Source organism: Adelges cooleyi, unplaced genomic scaffold (genome assembly GCF_023614345.1).
Source record: "Adelges cooleyi isolate 19-005CV unplaced genomic scaffold, UGA_ACOO_1.1 ACOO_flye_CR_arks_rails_tigmint_CR_PRNA_30, whole genome shotgun sequence".
Taxonomy (NCBI): Eukaryota; Metazoa; Arthropoda; class Insecta; order Hemiptera; family Adelgidae; genus Adelges; species Adelges cooleyi.
In genome coordinates this window covers 18,607,092-18,628,097 of record NW_026095971.1, presented here as the reverse complement: position 1 = coordinate 18,628,097, position 21,006 = coordinate 18,607,092, and the positions used below count along the sequence as shown (strand labels likewise).

The 21,006-nt window shown below is 29.9% G+C and overlaps 3 protein-coding genes across 3 annotated transcripts; 1 reads left to right on the top strand and 2 right to left on the bottom strand.

Moving 5' to 3' along the window:
• Positions 1 to 623: 623 nt before the first annotated feature.
• On the bottom strand, positions 624 to 1,775 carry LOC126838538 (Na(+)/H(+) exchange regulatory cofactor NHE-RF1). The gene has a single exon (XM_050573040.1). It carries the CDS (start codon positions 1,494 to 1,496, stop codon positions 867 to 869), a length of 630 nt encoding a protein of 209 aa, XP_050428997.1. The 5' UTR covers positions 1,497 to 1,775; the 3' UTR covers positions 624 to 866.
• A 1,959-nt stretch (positions 1,776 to 3,734) lies between these two features.
• LOC126838523 (protein brunelleschi) lies at positions 3,735 to 17,310 on the bottom strand. Its single transcript, XM_050573019.1, has 23 exons — positions 17,023 to 17,310; positions 16,828 to 16,954; positions 16,545 to 16,736; positions 15,708 to 15,988; positions 14,286 to 14,502; positions 14,085 to 14,199; positions 13,890 to 14,025; positions 13,637 to 13,777; positions 13,106 to 13,575; positions 12,814 to 13,039; positions 12,324 to 12,625; positions 12,041 to 12,267; positions 11,810 to 11,924; positions 11,670 to 11,739; positions 10,934 to 11,076; positions 10,680 to 10,836; positions 10,425 to 10,617; positions 10,119 to 10,363; positions 9,897 to 10,048; positions 6,664 to 8,864; positions 5,555 to 5,707; positions 4,595 to 4,786; positions 3,735 to 3,936 (listed from the first exon to the last, which is right to left on the bottom strand). The coding sequence occupies exons 2-19, from the start codon at positions 16,946 to 16,948 to the stop codon at positions 9,905 to 9,907; spliced, it is 3,495 nt and encodes a 1,164-aa protein (XP_050428976.1). The 5' UTR covers positions 16,949 to 16,954; positions 17,023 to 17,310; the 3' UTR covers positions 3,735 to 3,936; positions 4,595 to 4,786; positions 5,555 to 5,707; positions 6,664 to 8,864; positions 9,897 to 9,904.
• LOC126838533 (myb-like protein A) lies at positions 16,872 to 20,044 on the top strand. Its single transcript, XM_050573032.1, has 3 exons — positions 16,872 to 17,061; positions 17,803 to 18,067; positions 18,999 to 20,044. The coding sequence occupies exons 2-3, from the start codon at positions 17,812 to 17,814 to the stop codon at positions 19,832 to 19,834; spliced, it is 1,092 nt and encodes a 363-aa protein (XP_050428989.1). The 5' UTR covers positions 16,872 to 17,061; positions 17,803 to 17,811; the 3' UTR covers positions 19,835 to 20,044.
• Positions 20,045 to 21,006: the final 962 nt, after the last annotated feature.

Here is a 21,006-nt window from a genome sequence, read left to right as displayed (position 1 = left end):
TTCGTAGGATAAATAAAATTTAATAGCTAAACATTGGATTGTCAATTTAATTATGAATTTTTATCTTCTACTTATTAAGTATTAATTTTCGGAAGTGTTTAAGTAGTTAAGATTTATGAGTATACAATCGTGGGTATACAAATAAATAAGAAAACATACAAAAAGAATAAAAACAAATTTCAAGGAAATAGAAAAATAAATTTTACGACTTCACATAATCTATTAAGATAAAAAATGTGTAATTGTAATTATTTAAATTTTACCTATTGTTTAAAATGACCGACTTATTAAATAATAAAATAACAAAATAAATAGAAATGTTGTAAATATCAGTGTTCAGTATGCAAGTGTTTTTTTGTCATGTATTTAGAATGCATAATTTATTATTTTTCCTATTGGCTATTTGAACAATAGTATGCATTGAAATACTTATCTCTATTTAACACATATTTCCCATTTATTGGTATTGGCTGTCCTTGGTCTTACTCATAATGAGTCATGGTATAAAATATATATCTATACAAACAAATGTAAATGCAAGAATTTAGGTAGGTGCAGTGTCAAAGTAATTGTAATCTAAAAAAAAATGGTATACATAAATACAAATATACAGTGTAATAATATTTCATATGAATGTAATATTATATTGGAACATTAAAAATAATTTGTATTTTACACATTTTAAAAGATAACAAATGAAGTACTTTGTATTTTAATAGTCAATACATTTATTCCCATCCTCTACTATACATAATTAACAAATACAATTAGGTACTTATTCTAAACAAATATACTAAAAATACCCTGTTGTGAACGGGACGGATTTAACGGTAAAATTTTAAATGCTAATTCGGAACTGAAATGACCTATAACTTATCGACAATATCATATTTAGTACGTAGGTCCAGGGACTGCGCACCTCTGCGGTTGGCCATCTTCTTTTCGGCAAGCTGTTTTCTTAACTCTGCCGCAGTCATGTTTAAATTCAAACGGTTGCCAGATTCATTGGGTGACACACTGCCGTTGTTGTCGTTACTCTTGTTGGTCGTTGCTTCCAGCGGATGCTCCGGGGCTTCCAGCACGAGGATCGCACGCTGCAATGACGTGTAGCTTACCTGCACACCTCTGTCTCTGTAATACTGGTCCGCCCGTTTGTCCAACACCAACAGCTCTGTAGTGTTACCCGAATCTCCTTTGCCCCGGCGGATCCTCTCCACCACTTGGGCGTGCGTCTCGCCTTCGACGTTGTGGCCGTCCACCTCCACTATGCGATCGCCTTCCCTGAGCCCTGCAGCCTCAGCCGGACTCCCTGAGTCCACTTTACCGACATACTGGCCGGGAACCTTGGCACTGACGTTGTTGGTACCGTTGGCGGTTTTGGCTTTTTCCGCGTGCAGGTTGAATCCATAACCGTCGAATGCGTCGGGCCACGTACGCAATTTACACAACCGTATGGTGGGCTCGACGTCGTTGTCTTGTTCCGCGGTGGTCGACATCGTTGAAGGATTCTCGGTTTATTATTGCAGAAGCGATGGGCGACGGCCAACGCCTGAAATAAACACTCGTGTGTGTGTGATAAGAACGAATCAAATAACGTATTGTAAATTATAATAATTTGCACTTGCTTACAACAGGTGTGGCCAACCTGACACCATACACCACGAACCTACAATGAGGCATGAGCCATGAGCTGATATTTGTATGGCACGAACCAGTAACAGGTTGCGGTCTGTTAACGCGGTGGAACGTAGCGATCTACCTGTTGTTTGTAACAAAAGAATATGGTATGACTGTCGACTGCCGAATGATGAGTTCTGCGCATGATCTGGTGCCTGCTGCTGTCTGCTACGTGTTGCGTCACTATGTAATCAAGTCCTATGAGTTATGAATTATGAGATATGGCTTATGCAGTATGCTGAATTCACATTTAACTTATTGTTTTTACCCGACTGCACCGCGCTATGGAGGGTTATGCGTTTTGTGTTAATTTAGCTTCGACAGTAGCTAAGACGGTATTATTTTTAAAACGTATATTTATTATTTTTAGATTTGAGAAACACGAAGATATTTTTACCATTGGTTTTACAATGAGTGTTTTTGTATCTAGCAACTTTTTGATAACTGGGCCGAATTTATCTTGTATATCGCATAAAGTTTATAGATCAAAAATCATACACTTAGGTGTATTTAAGCCAAAAGTTGAAAAATGTACAACATTTTCAACTTAAAAATACCTACGACAAAAAATCGAATTACTTTCATAATTCAAATGATGGTTTTCCTAGGACTTAGTACTACTGTATACAATCAACACAAAAAAATAGCATTAACCCTTTCTTTCAAAAAAACATAATGACAATTTTTTTTTACCATTTTCTCATGAGAACAGCGTTGAGTCATTTATACGATTTATGATTATGTTAAATCGTGAATATGGCCCATTAAACTTACATAATTATGATCAAAATTATGTTTAATATTTAGGTAAGAAATATTTGTTTAAGGGGTAGTTTTTATTAGGTACTTTTGTATAGATTTTATTTTACAATGTAAAGCTTAACAATTAAAAGAAGCATAATTATTATTATTAATATAATGTATACATATTTAATTATAGTAATTGACAGTGGAGGGGGGTTACGGGGGACTGAGTACTAGTTTTTATAAGTGGTGGTTTTTTGGAGGTAAAAAAAATACCGGGTAAGCTCCTTTTTTAATGTAAAAACGTTCCCCTACTTTTACTTTTCCATTTGACATTGGTATGGTAACAGGTAATTGTGTTATTCATAATACAATAAGATGAATTTTTTAGTACCTTGCAAGGGAATTAGAAGTGAGACATCGGAATTATCTAAGAACCTGTCTGGTTTTTATGCCAGGAAAATCGACGATGGAACCGGTGTTTTGTGTAATACTGCTTGTAGAAAATTATAGATAGAAGAAGTAAAGCCTAGTATGTTTTTTTGATAGATTAGATAGAGCAGGTGTATGAAATACTATAATAGCTCTGCTGTTCCAGCCTTCAACAACATTATTTGTCCTGTGTCTTTTTTGAATCAGTTCATAAGCAAAAAAAAATTAACGAGTAATCGCAAAAATTCCGACCGCATCTGTACCGACACCTCATTAATTGACTGTGCAGTGTGCTAAAACTATAAAACATTACACGTCATTGTCATATAAAATTCATAAAAAATGTTTCTTTTACTCTTTAAAACGATTAAGACTTTCTGCTGACATAATTACAAGTCATGGACAAGCAGGCTTTAAAATGGTATGCTTTTTTATACACTTAGCGTAGGTATGGCTAACATTTTTAAAAATATGATTAGGATGTCGTTAGAATATAGCTTCTATATCTAACTCCTTTATAGCGTAAGATTTTATATAATCTAGATCTAGGGGTTCTTAAAAAAAATGTAATTACCAAATTTAAATTTTTTTGTTGGCGAAAATCGGAAACCCCGGTCGATTATGTATGGGAAAAAAATATCCAACCCGAAATAAAAAAATATTAGATGACAATGTCCGCAAACGACTAACGAGTCATCCTATAAACGGTAAAAAATTGTATTATGTACACGAACGAGTTTTCGCCGTATAAAGAATTAGTAATGGAATAATAATTGAAATAATTGAATATTCGATTAATACAAATAGTTGTATTTATTCAAATTAATTTTACAACCATTCGAGCATTCGAATCCAGATTACAACCCTCAAAGAAAACGATATAGATAATAGAAAAACGTATATTTTAGGCGAGTAAGTTTATTTATTATAACAGAAAAATTGTAAATGAAAATGTATTTGTTGACATTTGTTTTATTCTCTTTATTCTGACTTTGAGCGTCTGGCAAATTCGCCAAGCTGTCCGCATTGGTACATCAATGACAAATGGGGGTGTACCATAAGTGGCCCATTCTCTCCGTTTGCCTGCAACCGTTGCATCAAGTAAAAATATGAAACATAGGTTTAATCATATAGGTAATCAAATCTGCTAAATAAAATAATGTGGGATCCGTAGAATGGCAGGTCGCTCAGAGCTTTTATTTTTCCATAAGGTTGCCCACCAAAAAAAAAATTCAATCAATGCTAATCTTCTTAGTACTTAACTGAAACTACTACCTAATAAGAAATTATTTGTTTTAAAATTATGTGATTTTTTTTTTTTTCATATCAAATCCCAAGATTAATAATCACTGATAATTTTCCACGCAGCATAGGTATACTCAAAAATTGTATTTTATGAATTTAATTTTTTTTTTAAATTAAATATGTTTTCCAGAATTTAACAACCATTTTACACATTTGAAAAAATGTTTTAATTATATTTTTTATTGTGTTATTCTCTCCGGAACTTTTAGTATACAAATTGAATTAATTTGTTCCGAAGAGAATACCTCAGTTAAAAAAAATGTTTATACCTTTTCTTTAAAACGAATAAAATTATTATTTGATTCCGGAATACATATTTAATTTTAGAATACTTCTTTTGTTAAAATGTGAATTTTATCCTGATCCTTGACTGAAAACTTTAAATAGTAAAGTGTCTAAAATTTGTAATTTTGTAAGAATTAAAATCACATCATACTTGTTTAACGTAAATTTGTTTTTCTTCTTCTGACATATTGTCCCAACTGTCCGATATGAGTTTTCGGACATAATCCGTTGGCAAACCAGGTTGTGTCCAATGATACAAATTCATAGTCTTTTTTACATAAATCCTCTTTGCCTCGTCATGATTCCATCCAGATTGTTGAAGTCTCTTAGTAATCGGCTTGACCTTGTATACATTTAAATATATTACATGGACAACATTAATGTGTTATGTAAGGATTTAATTCACAAACAGTGACGTCATTTGGAGGGTGACAGAGTGGATAGTCACAGAGTGGCTCAGTTTTGGACCAGTAACGGTCACCGGTATTATTGCTTATTGTATTATTATATTGGTCCGGATACACGCAAAAATCACATTTTTCTCACTAACCATAAATACAAATGTTTTTCAAAATTAAATTCTAATTAGCGAGACAATGTAGTTTTATCCGCATATAACATATTATTGATTATATAAATAATAATCTTAAAATTAAGACAAGTAGGGGTCGCCAGTATCGTTATGACAACATAAAATAATTTTGGCTCGTCACAGAATTTTCGCTTCTATTTAACTTTCAAACATTTAAATAACACCTGTCACCACTGTTAACAGGCGTTATTATAAACAACAGAGCTTAGAATACCGCGAAGTTAAATACCATAGCTAACGTGCAAGGTCCTAATAACAAAAGTTTGTTTTTACAATTTACTTTGCAGAATATGCAATGCAATGACATGAAAACAAAGAAAACAATAGTTACATGGGTAAAAAAATTTAGAGATTAAGATCGAAGAACATTCTATTTTGTAAATAAAGCCGTGGAGAAAGAGCCAAGAGGATTTGTCTGGCCTATCTATCGTATTTGCATTTAATTGGTGAAGAAAAATAAAGTACTCATACCTTGGTTCTAATAGGCCAAAAATGTAAAAAATTTTGAAAACAAATTACCTTGCGCATATTAGGATGAACGGGGAAATTTGCAAATGCAATTGATCCTGGTTCAAAGTTGTCTGGCAAGCTAAAGTATCTGGCATCTGGTGTTTTTTTATGCGGTAGAAATTTCTTGATGGTATCCACGTTTAACTGGGTTGAAGAAAATGACTAAAACGAATAAAGTTGTTTCAACAATACATATATCATATATTAGGTACTGTTATGTAAAAACTAAAAATACAAATAAACGATAAAATATAAATTAAGCATGTTTAAGACATGTAGGTGACAGTGAATTAATCGTAATTATTTTTAAGATAACTACCAAAATACTGTTATTTCCAGAAAAAACGTTTATAAGTTTAATTGTTACCCAGTGGCCAGTGTACATTAAACAACATAAAATGTCAACCTAAATCTCAATAATTCGACTGCCGTAGCGAATAAAATCTTAACTTAATTTTTATTAAACTGGAGTTGATATATCAAAACAAATAGACAATAGTCCTTCTTTATTCTACCTTTAACAACAAAAATATTTTCAAAAATCGGAATGGGATTTTAAAAAAACTTGTACAAAAATACATAAAAAATAGAATAAGTTATCAGTTTAAATTTTATTTTTACTCTCCTTAAAAGTATGCCGTCATTTTAAGATGAATAATGTGTAGATTTTTTTGGCTTTTTCTCGGTTTCAAAGAGGTAGTGGTAAATTTTTCCTACTTTTGTCATAAAAATGTAGCTTTTGGGTAAGAATTGATGCGACGAAATGAAAAAAACAGTAAGTATTTAAAAACAAATGCTATCAGTTATTAGTTCCTTTTTTATGATTTCTAAAAGAAAAAACTAAATTTCTAAGCTTTGCATGTACCGTGTACAATTTTTTTTTTTACAGTAGAAAATACAATTTTTATTACATAAAATACCTACTATATTAAATAAACGAAAAATACATTTTCTCCGTTATACGATAAAACATAAAATTATGCTTTTTTTCCTAATTCTATATTATAAGAAATTTAGTTGACAATTGAAAACAAATTCGACGTTTAAACACCTTTATCAGGTTAAATAGCAATTAAATGTTATTAGGAATATACATTTTAATGAATTAAATACATTACCATTTCGTCGTCCATAATAAATAATTGTCGAGTCTTAAATAATTTCGAAAATCTAATGGTGTTTAGTGAATCAAAAATAATGAAACATTTACACCATAAAAAGTTAACATCGTTTTACCAAATTATCTTAATAAGTAAAAAAGCACTATAAAAAGCAGATACCTTATATTATGTTTTTACATAGAGAAGATTAAATCAAAGAAAATACTTAATGTAAACAATGATTTTCGGATGGAGGCGCCATTTTCTCTTTTATCCTAAAATTATATTTTTTCATAACTAATGTATAGAAATAACATTAGGTACACTGATTGATAAATGAGAAGATGACCGCCACGTTTTTTACATGTATTCTTTATTTCGATGGTAATAAGTAATAACTAATAAGTATATCCACTTCAGCCTGGTTCTTCTTCAATTTATTTTTATCCATCGATGAATTCAGTAGGTAGTACCACGGGTTTCGTAGCTATTAGCTAATCAATGAAATTGGTCGACACTCGGCAGATGATAATGGCTAGAGCTGCACAGTCTCCGTCTTTGTTTTGTACTTTAATTTTCGGTCATAAATTAATAAAATAGCTAAAATCAACGGCTTCTATTCCAATTTCCATCGACAAGAGTCCGATAAATTTCTAAGTAGACCATAACCAGCTTTTGCTTCAAATTAAATTACCCATTTTTAAATATTTTAAACTTGAGAAGTGCTTTACATACGAGCATATTATAGCGATACTATAGAAATATGTTTAATATAATATGCGAGTACTACGTTGTCATTACAATTGATGATATTTTTAATCATAGTTGTTAAATATCACTTTGTGGTTTAAGTACAGATTTATTTGCAAAAAAGACCAAGTTGAGTTAGGCATGCGTTTCAATCTTATCATTTCGACCAATCTAGCTCCGTCTCTCTCTTATTAATTATTATAATACGTAATGTTTGATTCATCGTAATACGTTGTCTGTCGGCTATATGCACAGTATACATTAAATCAAATTCACTCTTCAGTCTTACATATATTATTAAATTTATATTGTCATCTCAAATATTATGTCATATCTTGTATTATAAAAATGTATTTATATAGTTTAAAAACAACTAATCAAAATTGATGCATAGTGTATGAAGAAATACAAAAAATAAGTTCAATATTTAGATGTCATACAGAGAATCGAACCCGTCTTTTACCTTATTTTTGACATCAATTTGACATCAATCTGTTACCAACATAATTTTAATAATTAGGCATAGACAATTTATAATATATAATTGAATAATAAAATATAAAAAAATACTCTTCAACAGAAAAATGTTTCATTTTTTAGCAGATGACTCTTGTTTTTAAAAAGTTTAAGCCCTTTACACACAATATGATCTGGTCGGTACGACAGGATAATTTGGGCAAATTAGACCAAATTAGGTCTGACTAAAATTCTGTCGGGTCTTGTCAGGTGATCATGTCATTTAACAGCCCGATTGACTAAATGCCACAAGTTTATCACGACCAGATTGTATTGTCGTAGAGACCTTAAATACTGACCATTCAAATGTATAATTTCCACTAAAAATTATGTACTAACTTATAAAACTTTTAAATTGTTGATGAAATCTTGTTTATAACAATAATATCATAATGTGGAGCCAGCTAGATAAATTAAACTATTCTATTACTACTAATAAATGATATTAATATAATGGTATTACTACTAGGTATTATTAGTAATAGTTTAACAGAACTGGCTATTATAGTACTATTATAACATGCTAACAAAAAAACAACAAAAAAACACTTCAGTAACAGTAAATATCAAATAATAAAAATTTTCATTATAACAAATTGACATAATATTTATATTTTATACATCACAGAAACTCCTACGATTATGTTTGGAGCCATTATTTAGTGGAGTCAATACAACATTATTCTTTTCACAATTTCCTTGCCACATAAATCCATTTTTATCGATCAATTTCATCAATCCCACTGGAGAATTGTTAATAAATGATAATGGATATACATTTCCAATACTGGGTAGATAGAAAATTCCACTTATATATTTATGTGTTTTTGACAACAGGCCATTCAAGAACTTTGTTTTATCTTTAAAAATAATTTCATCCACACTTATCAAGATATCTCTTTCCCATTGACCTTTATATACAGTACCATTTTTCTTGATATAAACTCCATAACCTACAAAAATAAATAAAAACATATTCAAGAAAATTCCTTACTTTAAAAATATATTAAAAATATGTAACCATGGTAAAAAATATTTGGTGGATTGAGAGTAGCACGAAAATGTCCAACATATATATCCCCGTTTGGAAAATTAAATATATCATGGCCAACTTGTACACTCATTTTTAAAAACTTTAAAAATAAATAATTTATATGAAATTTGTATACAAATTAATAACAATCAAATTTCAATGAAATAAAATTAACTCTTAAAAAAAAAGTGAATTACATAACATTATACATTTTTTGTAACTGTGGCAACACAACAAAATATTAGGACCTTATTTAAATGTTTTATTATTAAAGCTGATATGTAAAAAATAAAAACTGGATAATTGACAGATTAATTAATTAATTCTTCGTTATGTTATTTATAATATTCTAATACTGTGAAAAATTATTCTCAAAAAATGTTCACTTAGGTTGTTATTGTTAGGAAGCCACAATATAGAACCACAAATGATAATGTATTTATACAATAAATAAATCAAATAAAACTAAAAAACAAATATGGAACGCAACCAAAAAAAAAAAAAGTTATGATGTATATATTTTTCTATTTTTTTTGGTCACGTTTCATAACAATCATTTGGACAAAGCCAGAAGTTTAAGCACCCGACTATAAAGAGTAGATTTGACAAAAAAACATGAAAACCATTTAATAATGAATATTGTTTTGTTGTTTTGACGGTACGTCTCACTCTGTAGTCTAGTATGCATAAAAAGTTGGCGTTACAAAAACATCACACTGTTAGTGGTAAAGAATATACATTCAGTATGGGACCTTGTGATTTGAATGTCTGATTACGCACAATTAGTACACTTTAGAGCGTACTACCTAGTAAAAGCATCATCTTACTTTAAAAGTTTTATTTCTTTCGTCGCAACAGACATTGCACACCCAAGATACTCAGGGCAGTGTAGACAATAGTATACCAATTTTAAATTCATAAATTAATATTTACTAATTCTTTAAATACTTACTTTTCATTTTAAGCTGTTATATCTAACTGCAATGGTGGTATTAATTTCCAGACATGCTGTTTTAATGTTTGACATTGTAAATTTAATTTGTACTGACCAGGATAAAAAAACACCACTCCACATTCATGATACATGCTGTCTTGTTCTTCAACCTAAAAAAATGCTAGTATTGAGTAAAAATGACAAAATTAAAATCTTTACTGAGCTATTCTTAATACTGACTTTTGATTTATACGTTTTAGTACACCCTGTGGTGGCTAATCTGTTTCCGAGCTGATAGTTTGTAGTACCATTTAAATAATCTTGATAGAAATTTAATTCTAACGTTACCTCATCTAAGGCAGACCTTAAAGAGTTATGTACCCAAACTTGTAATTTCAATAATTGGCCTACATTAAACTGTGACGACTCTGGTGATAGTTTCTCGTTACATTCGCTGACAATTTTTTCTTCATTCAAATTGATTTCTTTAAAAATTAAAAATGTTATTTTTAAATAATACATTAAAAAAATTAGTCTATATTTTACCCCAATAAATTGGAGATGTGCAAACAATGTCTAACATTTGAGGGCACAATGTAAGCCCATGCAATTTTGCCATGCCCCACCTGGCTGGTAAATCATCACAAGAAGTAACTGACCATTTCAATGAGACTTGTTCAGCAATATGTTTACTGCATTTAATAACCATTTCAACTTGACCATCTTCACTATTAGAAATCTAAAATAATGTTTTTGTACTATTTCATCATTACACAATATAATCTCAAAACATTTACTTACTTGTTCTAAACTATGAATTAAAAATCTGTCTACTGGAACTGGAATACGATACGATTCTTTCTCTTCCATCAAAATACTTTTGTTTGTTGCATATTTAAGTTCCATCTCTTGATTAGTAACATTCACAACATCCAACACCAAATAAAACTGTGATCCACTGTAAAAAAAACAATATTGATGTTAATATATTTTTAATATAATATAGTTACAATAAAAAATATAATAATTTATTTAGCATTTAAATGTTAGCTTACGTTTCTGCTTGTAAAACATCCCATCCTGTCACTAAAACTGAGTTAAGGATATTAACTGACAATATACATGGGAATACTCTACAGTATCCAGCAACCATTCCTTCACCTCCTGCATATTTCACTTTAATATTAAATTCAAGCATCTAAAATACAAAATAAAACATTTTAAATAACTGTTAACCATATGTCCAACATAAAAAAATATTTTGTCATATAAAATATACGCCAAAGAAAAATAAATCATTTTTATTAGTACATTAGTTGTTAGACCCGGCCACGCCCAGTTAGGCATTTAGTATTTCTAACTAAAAATAAATCATAAGTCATAACAGGAGTCAGACTGGGCCAATGTGCTTTACCTGATGTCAACTGTTAAAAAATTCATAATTAATTTTAGATATTAAATTTATAAGCAAATGATAGTAATTGTAGAAAAAACTGTTAAGTAAACTTATGGTTAAATATATAGTAAAGATATAAAATCTACTTGAACCCTAAACCATAAAAATTATACACTTCTTGCATACACGTGTTACGACAACAATGTTGTCATCTTCAGCGCTAGAAATTGGACTTATCAAATTTGAGCTCAGTAGGTGGAAGAAACCTAAGAACATAATCTAGATGTCACAGAGTAATATAAGACCAAATCATTCTTTCATATTAGTGGAACATACTTGCATACTAACTAAACTATATTTAAAGTTAAGCACATAGAAAATAATTATTTATTTACTTTTAATGAAGATGTATCAGTAGGACTTCTGTACCTAGAACTATTTGAATTTAAACTGCTCTCTCCAGATCTAAAAAATACAACAATTTTAATAAACAATATAATGTTAAGAGTAATTCATAATAATTAAGTTTTTTTACCGAAAAGAAGAGGCAGTCATAGGAGAAAATCTATCATTTCTCTGTCTAGGACTAGGAAAAGAAGGATACGAACTTGGTCCTGAAGTAGTCAAGCTACTCTTCAAACTATTTAATTCTAAAAAACAAAATAAATATTGTTTATACTTATATTACTGAAATGACACAAAAATTATTTTTTTTAATTTTTAAAAGTAAATTAAAAAATAATTATTAGACAGGTTTTAGAAATACCTGGGAGGGGAAACTGACTACTTGACAAAAAGTTCAAAGCACCGTTTAATTGCAAACTCAAGATAATTTCCGACTTTGGATCTAATGGTAAACTATCCGTAACAGTTTTTGTATCTATTTGAATTATGTTTTTTTTTAAGGACTGATCAATAGTAGATTCAATGGAAACTTCTAGCAGCTCTATTGGTATTGATCCAACATTTGTTAATTTAAGATTGTAATCAATACTATAAATAATTCACATTAAAAATAATTTAGACACATATATTTTTTATTAGTAAACCTTTCGCCAGCAAATAATGTAACAGATGATACACATTCTCCATTTACATCTAAAATTTGTGCTTCCATTTGTGGCATTGAAGGAATAACTTGAACATTATAGTTTGATACAGGCACATTTGGAATATTTTTTAAGCGGCAATTCGATTTTACACCCAATGTGTGTGTTGAATAACCATTAATTTCTATTTCACCAACTTCTTTAGGAATACCAGTCAAAACAACACTCTGAGAGTTACATTCTGGTGGTAAGTTCACAGAATATGGAATACTTTCAAAAACAGCACCATTAGTCAAAAGAAGCTAAAAATACAATTAAATACACTGATAAGAACAAAAGAGTAGTTTATAATATTATATCAAAAGTTAAAATACATAACAACCTTTAGTAGAAATCTAATAAAAAAACACAAATATAATTATTACTTAATACAAATCTTTTAACCACAAACAATACCCACTGTAAGTAAAATACATAAATAAGGACTTACAATATTTGTGACTTCTAATTCTACGTTCAATGGATTACTGAGTTCAAGTATAACTTCACATGGCTCATCAATAACCCAAACATACTCCATTTTATTACTTTTTACATTATTTTTTTCCATTGATCCAAATTTCAGAGGCGTAAATAAAAATGGTCCGAAATCTTCCTTTACCTTAACTAGTTTATGTGGTCTTAAAAATACTTTTAAATTCTGAATAGTGAAATTCCTAAAAAAAAAGTAATAGTTAACATAATCTAAATAACCCTTTTTTTTAGTTTACTAGTTTAATTACTCAGGTTGAGGTATATTTAATAAATTAGCGGGTGGTATAACTAAACCATTATCCAACACTAATGGCACTGGGGATCCTTCACATTGAGCAGACAACACAGCCAACTGTGTAGCATAACCACTTCTTTCAGCTTTATCCATCATCCACCACATGGTCTGCAGTAAAAATGTACAATGCCTTGTTGCCAAACTAGCATTTCCAACTCGTTTTGCAGCTAATACAATTTCATTGACCACCTGCCTCTGAAGTTCAGGCCAACCTATTTGTCCTCCAGGTACATAGTCACTGGGGTCCAACGACAACTTGTGACCAGGCAACATTTGAAGCAGTAGTTGATAACATTGTTCCCAAGACGTGTTTGGATTGCTAGCAGAAACATAACGTTTTGATGCAAGCCAATGAAAAAATGATGCTTTACGATGAAAACCGATTTCAGAATATAGTTCAGCCAACTTCATTAAACGTTGTATCTGAAATATAATTCACTATAAGGAATTCATTAAATTACTAACAAGTTATAGTAATTATTACTTTTTCTTCATCAGTTAAAGTCAAGTTGATAGGTAACACATTTTGTAAAAAATAATGAACATGAATACAGTGAGAGTGAACAACTGCTATCCTTGCTGCTTTCAAACTTCCTTCAGTCAGTACAACACCAGCGTTTAAGTACTATAAAAATGCAATTGATATAAAATAATGAATTTAAAAAACACATAATACAAAAATTGTTTACGCTATTAATATAAAATAATTCAAAATAATATTAAAAGAAAATACTTGCCTTACTGTAGTGTATAAGTGCTTCGCTATAACTTTTATATATTTCATCAATGTTAAGAATATTTTGAGGTATTACAGATCTAACAGCATTATCATCTAAAGAAGCAAATCCTGTACTTGATGATAACGGTCGGAACCTAAGAAAAATAATATTATAAGAAAATAAATTTTAATATTAGTAAATAGTACTTAATACTTGAATCTAGAATGGCGTTCTTGGAGTGAAGCATTTCGTTGCAATGTGGTTTTGGAAAGCTGATTCTGAGGTTGTAAGATCATCAATGATGTTGCACACAATCCTTCCAAACAACCTTAAATATTTTATTCATGTACAGTACATTACATTTATATGCTATACATTATTACATTTAGGACAAAAATAAAAAATGTTAGATACCTCCGAGCCAAAGCCAATCATTACAAGAACGCAATGTATCTGTCGCGGTATGATAACAATTTAGAGCGTCATGTAACAATCCAGTTTGGAGATTTAAATCAGCTAAATGCTTAGTAACACGTCCCATACAACGTTTCTTATTAGCTCTAGATTCCATATCCAATCCAATTATGTTTCGCTTTTCAAATGGAGCTATCAATAATGTAGCTTTATCCAACTGCAAAAACATTGATATAAATAAATTAATTAACCTTTTCTTAATTTTTTATAATTTATATTACTTTTTATGCCAATTAAAAGTATACAAAAATAAATGAGGGGAAACAAGTCACTTAAAAGTTACATTTAAAGTCATTAAAAGTTTGCTGATTTTAGAATTGCAAGACAACCTGTGGTACTACCAAACTAATCATTTTTCCTGATGCCTATGCAAAAGGGTAACAGGGATACACTGTTAACACCTATTAAGGATAGGATTTTTTCTCAAAATACTTTAATAAATTATGCAGTATGTGTTGGTAGGTAAAAAATATGAAATATACATTAGTTTCACCTCTCCTGTGAAATTGTTAATTTAATTTCTTAAACTACATTTAGCAAATTAAGTTTACCACAGGCTAACATAAATAGACCTTTTGTGGGAGCATTAGGTCCTTAGAAAACTAGTCTAAAGTCAGCCTATGAAGCTGATGTTTCCCTTTCTCGCACCTTTCCTTTATACCATGGTTTCTTAAAACTGTGACCTTTTCCTAGACTGTAGTCTTCAAACTTAACCTAACCTAACCCCACCTTTACATGCAGCCCACTTCCATGGCAGTGAGCATGAAAGTTGACAGCGCGAGTGTACTCCCTCCAAAAGCGATTTTTTGGGCAGCGCGAGCAGCAGCCTAACCGGCTAATGTAAACAATGGGCAATGTAAACACTCACTGCCTACGACGCTGCCACTGAAGTATTTTGGGAAGTAAATACAGCAGTGCAAGGAGCAATGGCAATGGCTGAATGTAAAAGTGGCATTAGATACTTAGGAGTGCTTTCATTATCAACTACCTACAACATTTAAAATTATCTATAATATAATATCTATCTCATGTTCCCATTCATTTTTTTTCCATATTTGTTAAAAAAAAAGGTTACCAATATAATAAAGTATATTTGCTCTTTAATTTCTTTAAAGATAAAGTAGGGGGGAAAATACAAGTATTACCTATTTATGTCACGGTTTCTTATGCTTTTGATGTTTAATTGTTGCTATTTAATAGATATGATTCAAAGCTATACCTAATCAATAAAATGGTAATTTTTTTTTAAATTACTATATTACCTTATAAAGAGCAGTGTTAAATGTTAGAGATACAATTTTAAATCAGTGGTTATATTATTATGTTGTGAAATTCATGAATAGTATTAAAAATAATACATACCTTCTCTTTGGATTTTTCTAATCTTTTTGCATCCAAAACCCAAAATAGAGAAGACAAGAATTCATTCAAATGCATTTCAACTGAAGGATTAGGATCATTGTCACTAGAATAATAAACATCTCTAGATTTGAAATTTGATGGAGTGCTAAATTCTGGACAATTTGGAGCGTTCACACCAAATATAAAACATCGTGAATCATACAATGTCGACTGGTATTTGACTTTTAAACTCTCATGTAAACGACATACTTCATTTAATTCAACTTGTAATTTACATTTAGCTAATAACATAAATAATAATAGTTATATATTAATACCAAGGGGCTTTAAACCAAAAAAAACCATAACACGGAACACCCGTTATTTAAGCAAAACCCCATAATCCAATAATACCATACACTAAGTATTAAAAAAAAACAAATATGTTTAGATATTACTAATGTAATAGTAATTTGCATTAATATTAATTTGAAAAAAAATGTTTATTTATTAATGAAATAAAAATTGTTTCGAAAGTAATCAAAATATTTATTAAATACATAAAATGTTATTAAAATGTATACTAATTTAATAAATAGATTGAATATTTTTTTTTATTGTTACACAAATTTATCAAATTACTAATAAATAATTTTTAAGTTGTAATTTTGGCCTCTTAAGTATAGAACAACCAATATCCATATAAACACCAACATAAATTAGTATTAAACATTTTTAAAAACTCTGTGATGACAACACCCATAAAACTGAAAAACCAAAAGCACCCAAAAAAATATTCGCTTCAAAGCACTTTAAAAAAAACTAAATTGATTTAAATTATTTAAAATGATTACTTACATACAGTGATAAGACCTAAAAGGCGTCTGTGTGTTTGAAAATCTCCCCAATCATTGTTTCCGACAGGGTAGTCTTTAATATATCTAGCCTGAACACAACGCTCCACTCCAGTTCCATCGACTACACGCAACTGGTTGACACGGCAAATACGTTCAAACAAACGGTTAAAACTCTTTGTTGATAGTTCTTCACCTTAAAAAACAAAGCCCAAAACAAAGAAACACGTATGATAAAATATACCAATATAAATAAATAAAGTATTGACTTATAAAATGTTGTTTACCCAGGTGTTTAACCAAAACGAGTAGAGTGCTGTGATCGTACACAGTCATCTCATAATCTGGGTGCGACATATTTGGATCCTGTGTTGGAGTTGACAAAATGGCACTGACTGAAGATCGCATTGATCACTGAGGAGGAAATATGAAGTGCTGTTAGCGAATTACATGTAAAATAATCAAGGTTTACTTTTACTCACCAGATTCGGAACTTGGCGTTAAATGAACACAAATTGCTGGTAAGCAATAATCGTAAATTAATAAACCTATCTAAATGTTTTTTAGTCACCTATGGCGTAAGCTGTGGCCGATCTAGACCGTACAACGACGTGTTATTAATATTTTCAATAACGTTCATAACTCAAATGTGCAACATAGCGTAAAAGGCATTATTATTATTATTTACCTACTACCGTTTAAAATGTACGCATTCCGATTGTGATTAATGATAATAAACATTGGGCCCACGATAAGGCGTCAACGGTCGGCGACACGATAACGGGCCACAGGGTAATATTATCCGAGTTGATAGTGGTCGTGCGTATCATGGGGTATGCGCGTGTGTGTGTTAACAAATTCAAACAGCAAACGGGATTCCCGTTGTTGTCGACCACCAAAAATAGCACACGTCAAGCAAAATAGTAAACACGCATACCCGTGCGCGGAGCGGTTCTATTTTGTAATAACAATATTTCAACCATTATACTCCCAACGATACTATGATGCGCCGTGCATCAGATAGTTTAGTACATGTCCAAACATCCAACTCAACGATTGATATTATAATATCGCACACCGATTGCCGGGAGTTGTCGTACGCGGTTGTCCTGGTCAATAATTAATGTTGATGCTTTTCGTCGTTTCTTATTTCCCGCTCTCATTACCCACTACCGTTTCGCATATTTTCACGAATTAATACGTCTCACTGTATAGTCATTACCATCATGAGTTTTATCATTATACCGTTGTTATTATTATAGTTCTGCACGATGATCCTCCATGACGGAATATCAAACGGTAACGATGGACTATGTCAACATAAAATCTATGATCGGGCTGCTGCGTTTTTGCAAAATTTACCGTTGCGGCTTTTCAACAAGATTTCGAAAGAAAACCTCGACCACATTGGCGGTTCACCTCGGAAAATGGTCTATCACTATTCCAAGAGATTCCCTAATATGTGTATGAGCTCTTCGTTTTACGACGACGTAATGAACATCGCAGAAATCCACCTTAAGTATTATCGTAAGTACACCGAAAGCATATTTTTTAAATATTATGTTGACCTAAACGGGCCCCCTAATTTTATTTGTACATTTTACAGTTGTTTTACCTTAGCAAATCCCACTTATTGTCATGAATGCCCGGAGGCCTTTATTTAAAGTTAAATCAACTTACAAGCCTAAAAATTCTCAATATATGTACATACATAGGATAGGACCCCCAGGATACCGGGTAAATCCCAGTAAGCCTTTTTTGTGGTACTAATTACATTTTCTAAGGTTTGATAAAAAATTATTCAATTTCAGTCAGTTCTGTGTAAGTAGCTTTAGGCCATTTTGTATATTATGTTACCAGTAGCAAATTTAACCTAGTATACCTAGTTTCTTGAGGTATGTCAGAATATCATACCTGATTTAATTTAAATTTAAAAGATTTTCAACAAATTGCTCAGTTAAGCAAATAATGATTTAAGTATTAAAAAAATCAAAGTCAGAAGTGTTTTTGTGGACATAACATTAGTGGTAAAATAGAATAATTTAATATTACCTAATTTTTAACTTCAAGCTGAGAAGGTATTGTTTTTTCAATATGTTTTTATTTTTTGTCTCTGTGCGCACAATATCTTCTAAACTGCTTAACTGATTTCTTCATTTGGCAAGTATATGGATCAAAAATTGTAGCTAAAAGGTATTTGGGCCAACAATTAAAAAAAATTCACCCCTTGCTCTACAAAATGTCAAAAATAATGTATATATTATTCAACATAAAATTATTTAATATTTCTACTGTTTTCAGATACGTTTCAAAGCATTTTTTTTAAAGTGATTCTATCTTGTTAAATTATAATAATTCCTGAAAACTTGTGACCCAGTTCTCAATATGCCCTGTTCTCAGTATGCCCCAACCTCACTTAGAGGCTTCTTTTTTATAATTTATTTTTATTTTTTGACAGAAACTCGATGGTTTGATTTTGGCCAGCTCTATGTACAGCCATCAAATAAAAATACTGGTCATTCATGGAGTAAACGCCCAGCAATACAACCATTACTGACACCATTTACTCAAACTATAAATTACAATAGTAATAATATTAATATAAATAATAATAATAATAGTAGTCAAAAAGATTATTCAAATAATCAAAGTGTAAATGTCAACTTTCCTAATAAACTAGTCACTCTTCTAGTTCCTACACCTAGCCCAGAAGAACCGACTTATTCATCTAATTCACCTTTACATTTTGAAGACACGGTTACATCTATAAAAACACTGCCAACAAATAATAATGATTATAGCAAATTGATTGAAGAAAATAATAATAAATTACACATCATCGATAATGATGATGAAATAAAAAGTTCCAGTATTAGTTCAGATGGTTCCAAGTCAGACTTTGCAGATGAAAAAACTATATCTTATGCTGAAGTCATAAAACATCCTAAACCACCTAAAGCAAAAAAATCAACTAGAGTTCATACAACTGAAGAATACAAAAGAGATGATCCTATTAAATCAAATAGAATACCTCCATCCAAAAAAGTATCAATTAAATTACCCGATGCTCCATATTTACCAAATAACCAACACTGTGCTTTCTGTAAAAACAATGGCGAAGAAGAATCTGTTTACAGGACACATTTTGTAAAAGATGAATTAGGAAATGTAAAATGCCCATTCTTATCAAGATACACTTGTCCACACTGTAAAGCAACTGGAGCAAAAGCTCATACAATCAGCAGATGTCCATTAAGTAATAAAAATAGGTCGAACAAATTCAATAAACAGTGACCAGTTACAATTTTTTTTACATTGTTGACGTTTAATATATATATATTTTTAAGTATTGTTTTATTAATTTATTGTTTCTTTTATCTATTAGAAAAAGTCATAAGTTTTTATAAATTACTTCATTAACTTTTTTATAATTTATTCCTTAAGATTTGATAAAAAGCAAATTGAAAAATGTGTGTAAATTCGGACAATTATTTTTGTCATATATATTTTAATCAAGTTTATTATGTTTCTATGTTTTAAGACTAAATGTTTTTATAATTTTAATTAAAATATGTTGATAAGTGATATATTTAAAAAGCTTGAAAGGCTTTGTTATTAAAAAAAACAATTCATTTAATTTTTCTTTTTTTTTAATGCCCTTTTAAATGCCAGTTTTTTAAACTAATTTTTCTTTAGTAGTATACATTCAAGGTATATTATAGTGTGCAAGTTGAAGTACAGTTAAAATATAATCTCATTTTTAAAAAAAATAATGACTAACTCATATCAACAAACTGACGTATTTTATTTTAATTTACATTAACGGAATATAATAAAACATTCAAACAGAAAGCATTTTTGAAAGATTCTTATTGTTTAGTAGTTAGGTTTGCCTTGTACACAAAATTATGTAACTTCAGTATGTTCTGGATATAGAAGCTTATTTTTAGATCACATAAGAAATCAAATTTTATAATTCAAAATATTAGAACTTTTTTTCCATGCATAAGGATTTTTTTAGTAGATTATTAGTAAAGTATTAGTACACTACACTAATGTGCATTGATAATTTTTCAAAATTGTTATTAACAAATATTGTATTTAAAAAAAAGATTTTAGGTTGTCTAAATAAGTTGTAAATGGTAACATGACTGCTAATATACCTAATAATATGAATGTAGATAAATAAGATTGCAGTTAAATACAAATGTAACAGAAATGCATGTGATTTATATATTTTGTTCATATCAAAAAAACATATTTTATTTTAAATATATAAAGTAGTAACAAAATCATTCAAAACACATTTAGAGCTATTTAAAAAAAAATATGAATAATGACTAGAATAGTAACTAGATACTTGATTGCAGCTGGTTCAATTAACAGTTATATGGTTTATAGAACAATATAAAACATTAAAAACATGAATAATTATCCTTATGTTTTTTGATTTTTTTTATCTTATT

Bases quoted from the DNA above. Each gene is read 5' to 3' on its own strand.
- LOC126838538 (XM_050573040.1), bottom strand. From the start codon at position 1,496: ATGTCGACCACCGCGGAACAAGACAACGACGTCGAGCCCACCATACGG.
- LOC126838523 (XM_050573019.1), bottom strand. From the start codon at position 16,948: ATGCGATCTTCAGTCAGTGCCATTTTGTCAACTCCAACACAGGATCCA. The intron at 14,503-15,707 runs GTATGTATTATT...ATGTTTTTGCAG, and splicing joins TAGAAAAATCCAAAGAGAAG to TTGGATAAAGCTACATTATT. The intron at 11,925-12,040 runs GTATTTCTAAAA...TTTGTTTTTTAG, and splicing joins TAGTCAGTTTCCCCTCCCAG to AATTAAATAGTTTGAAGAGT.
- LOC126838533 (XM_050573032.1), top strand. From the start codon at position 17,812: ATGATCCTCCATGACGGAATATCAAACGGTAACGATGGACTATGTCAA. The intron at 18,068-18,998 runs GTAAGTACACCG...ATTTTTTGACAG, and splicing joins AATCCACCTTAAGTATTATC to AAACTCGATGGTTTGATTTT.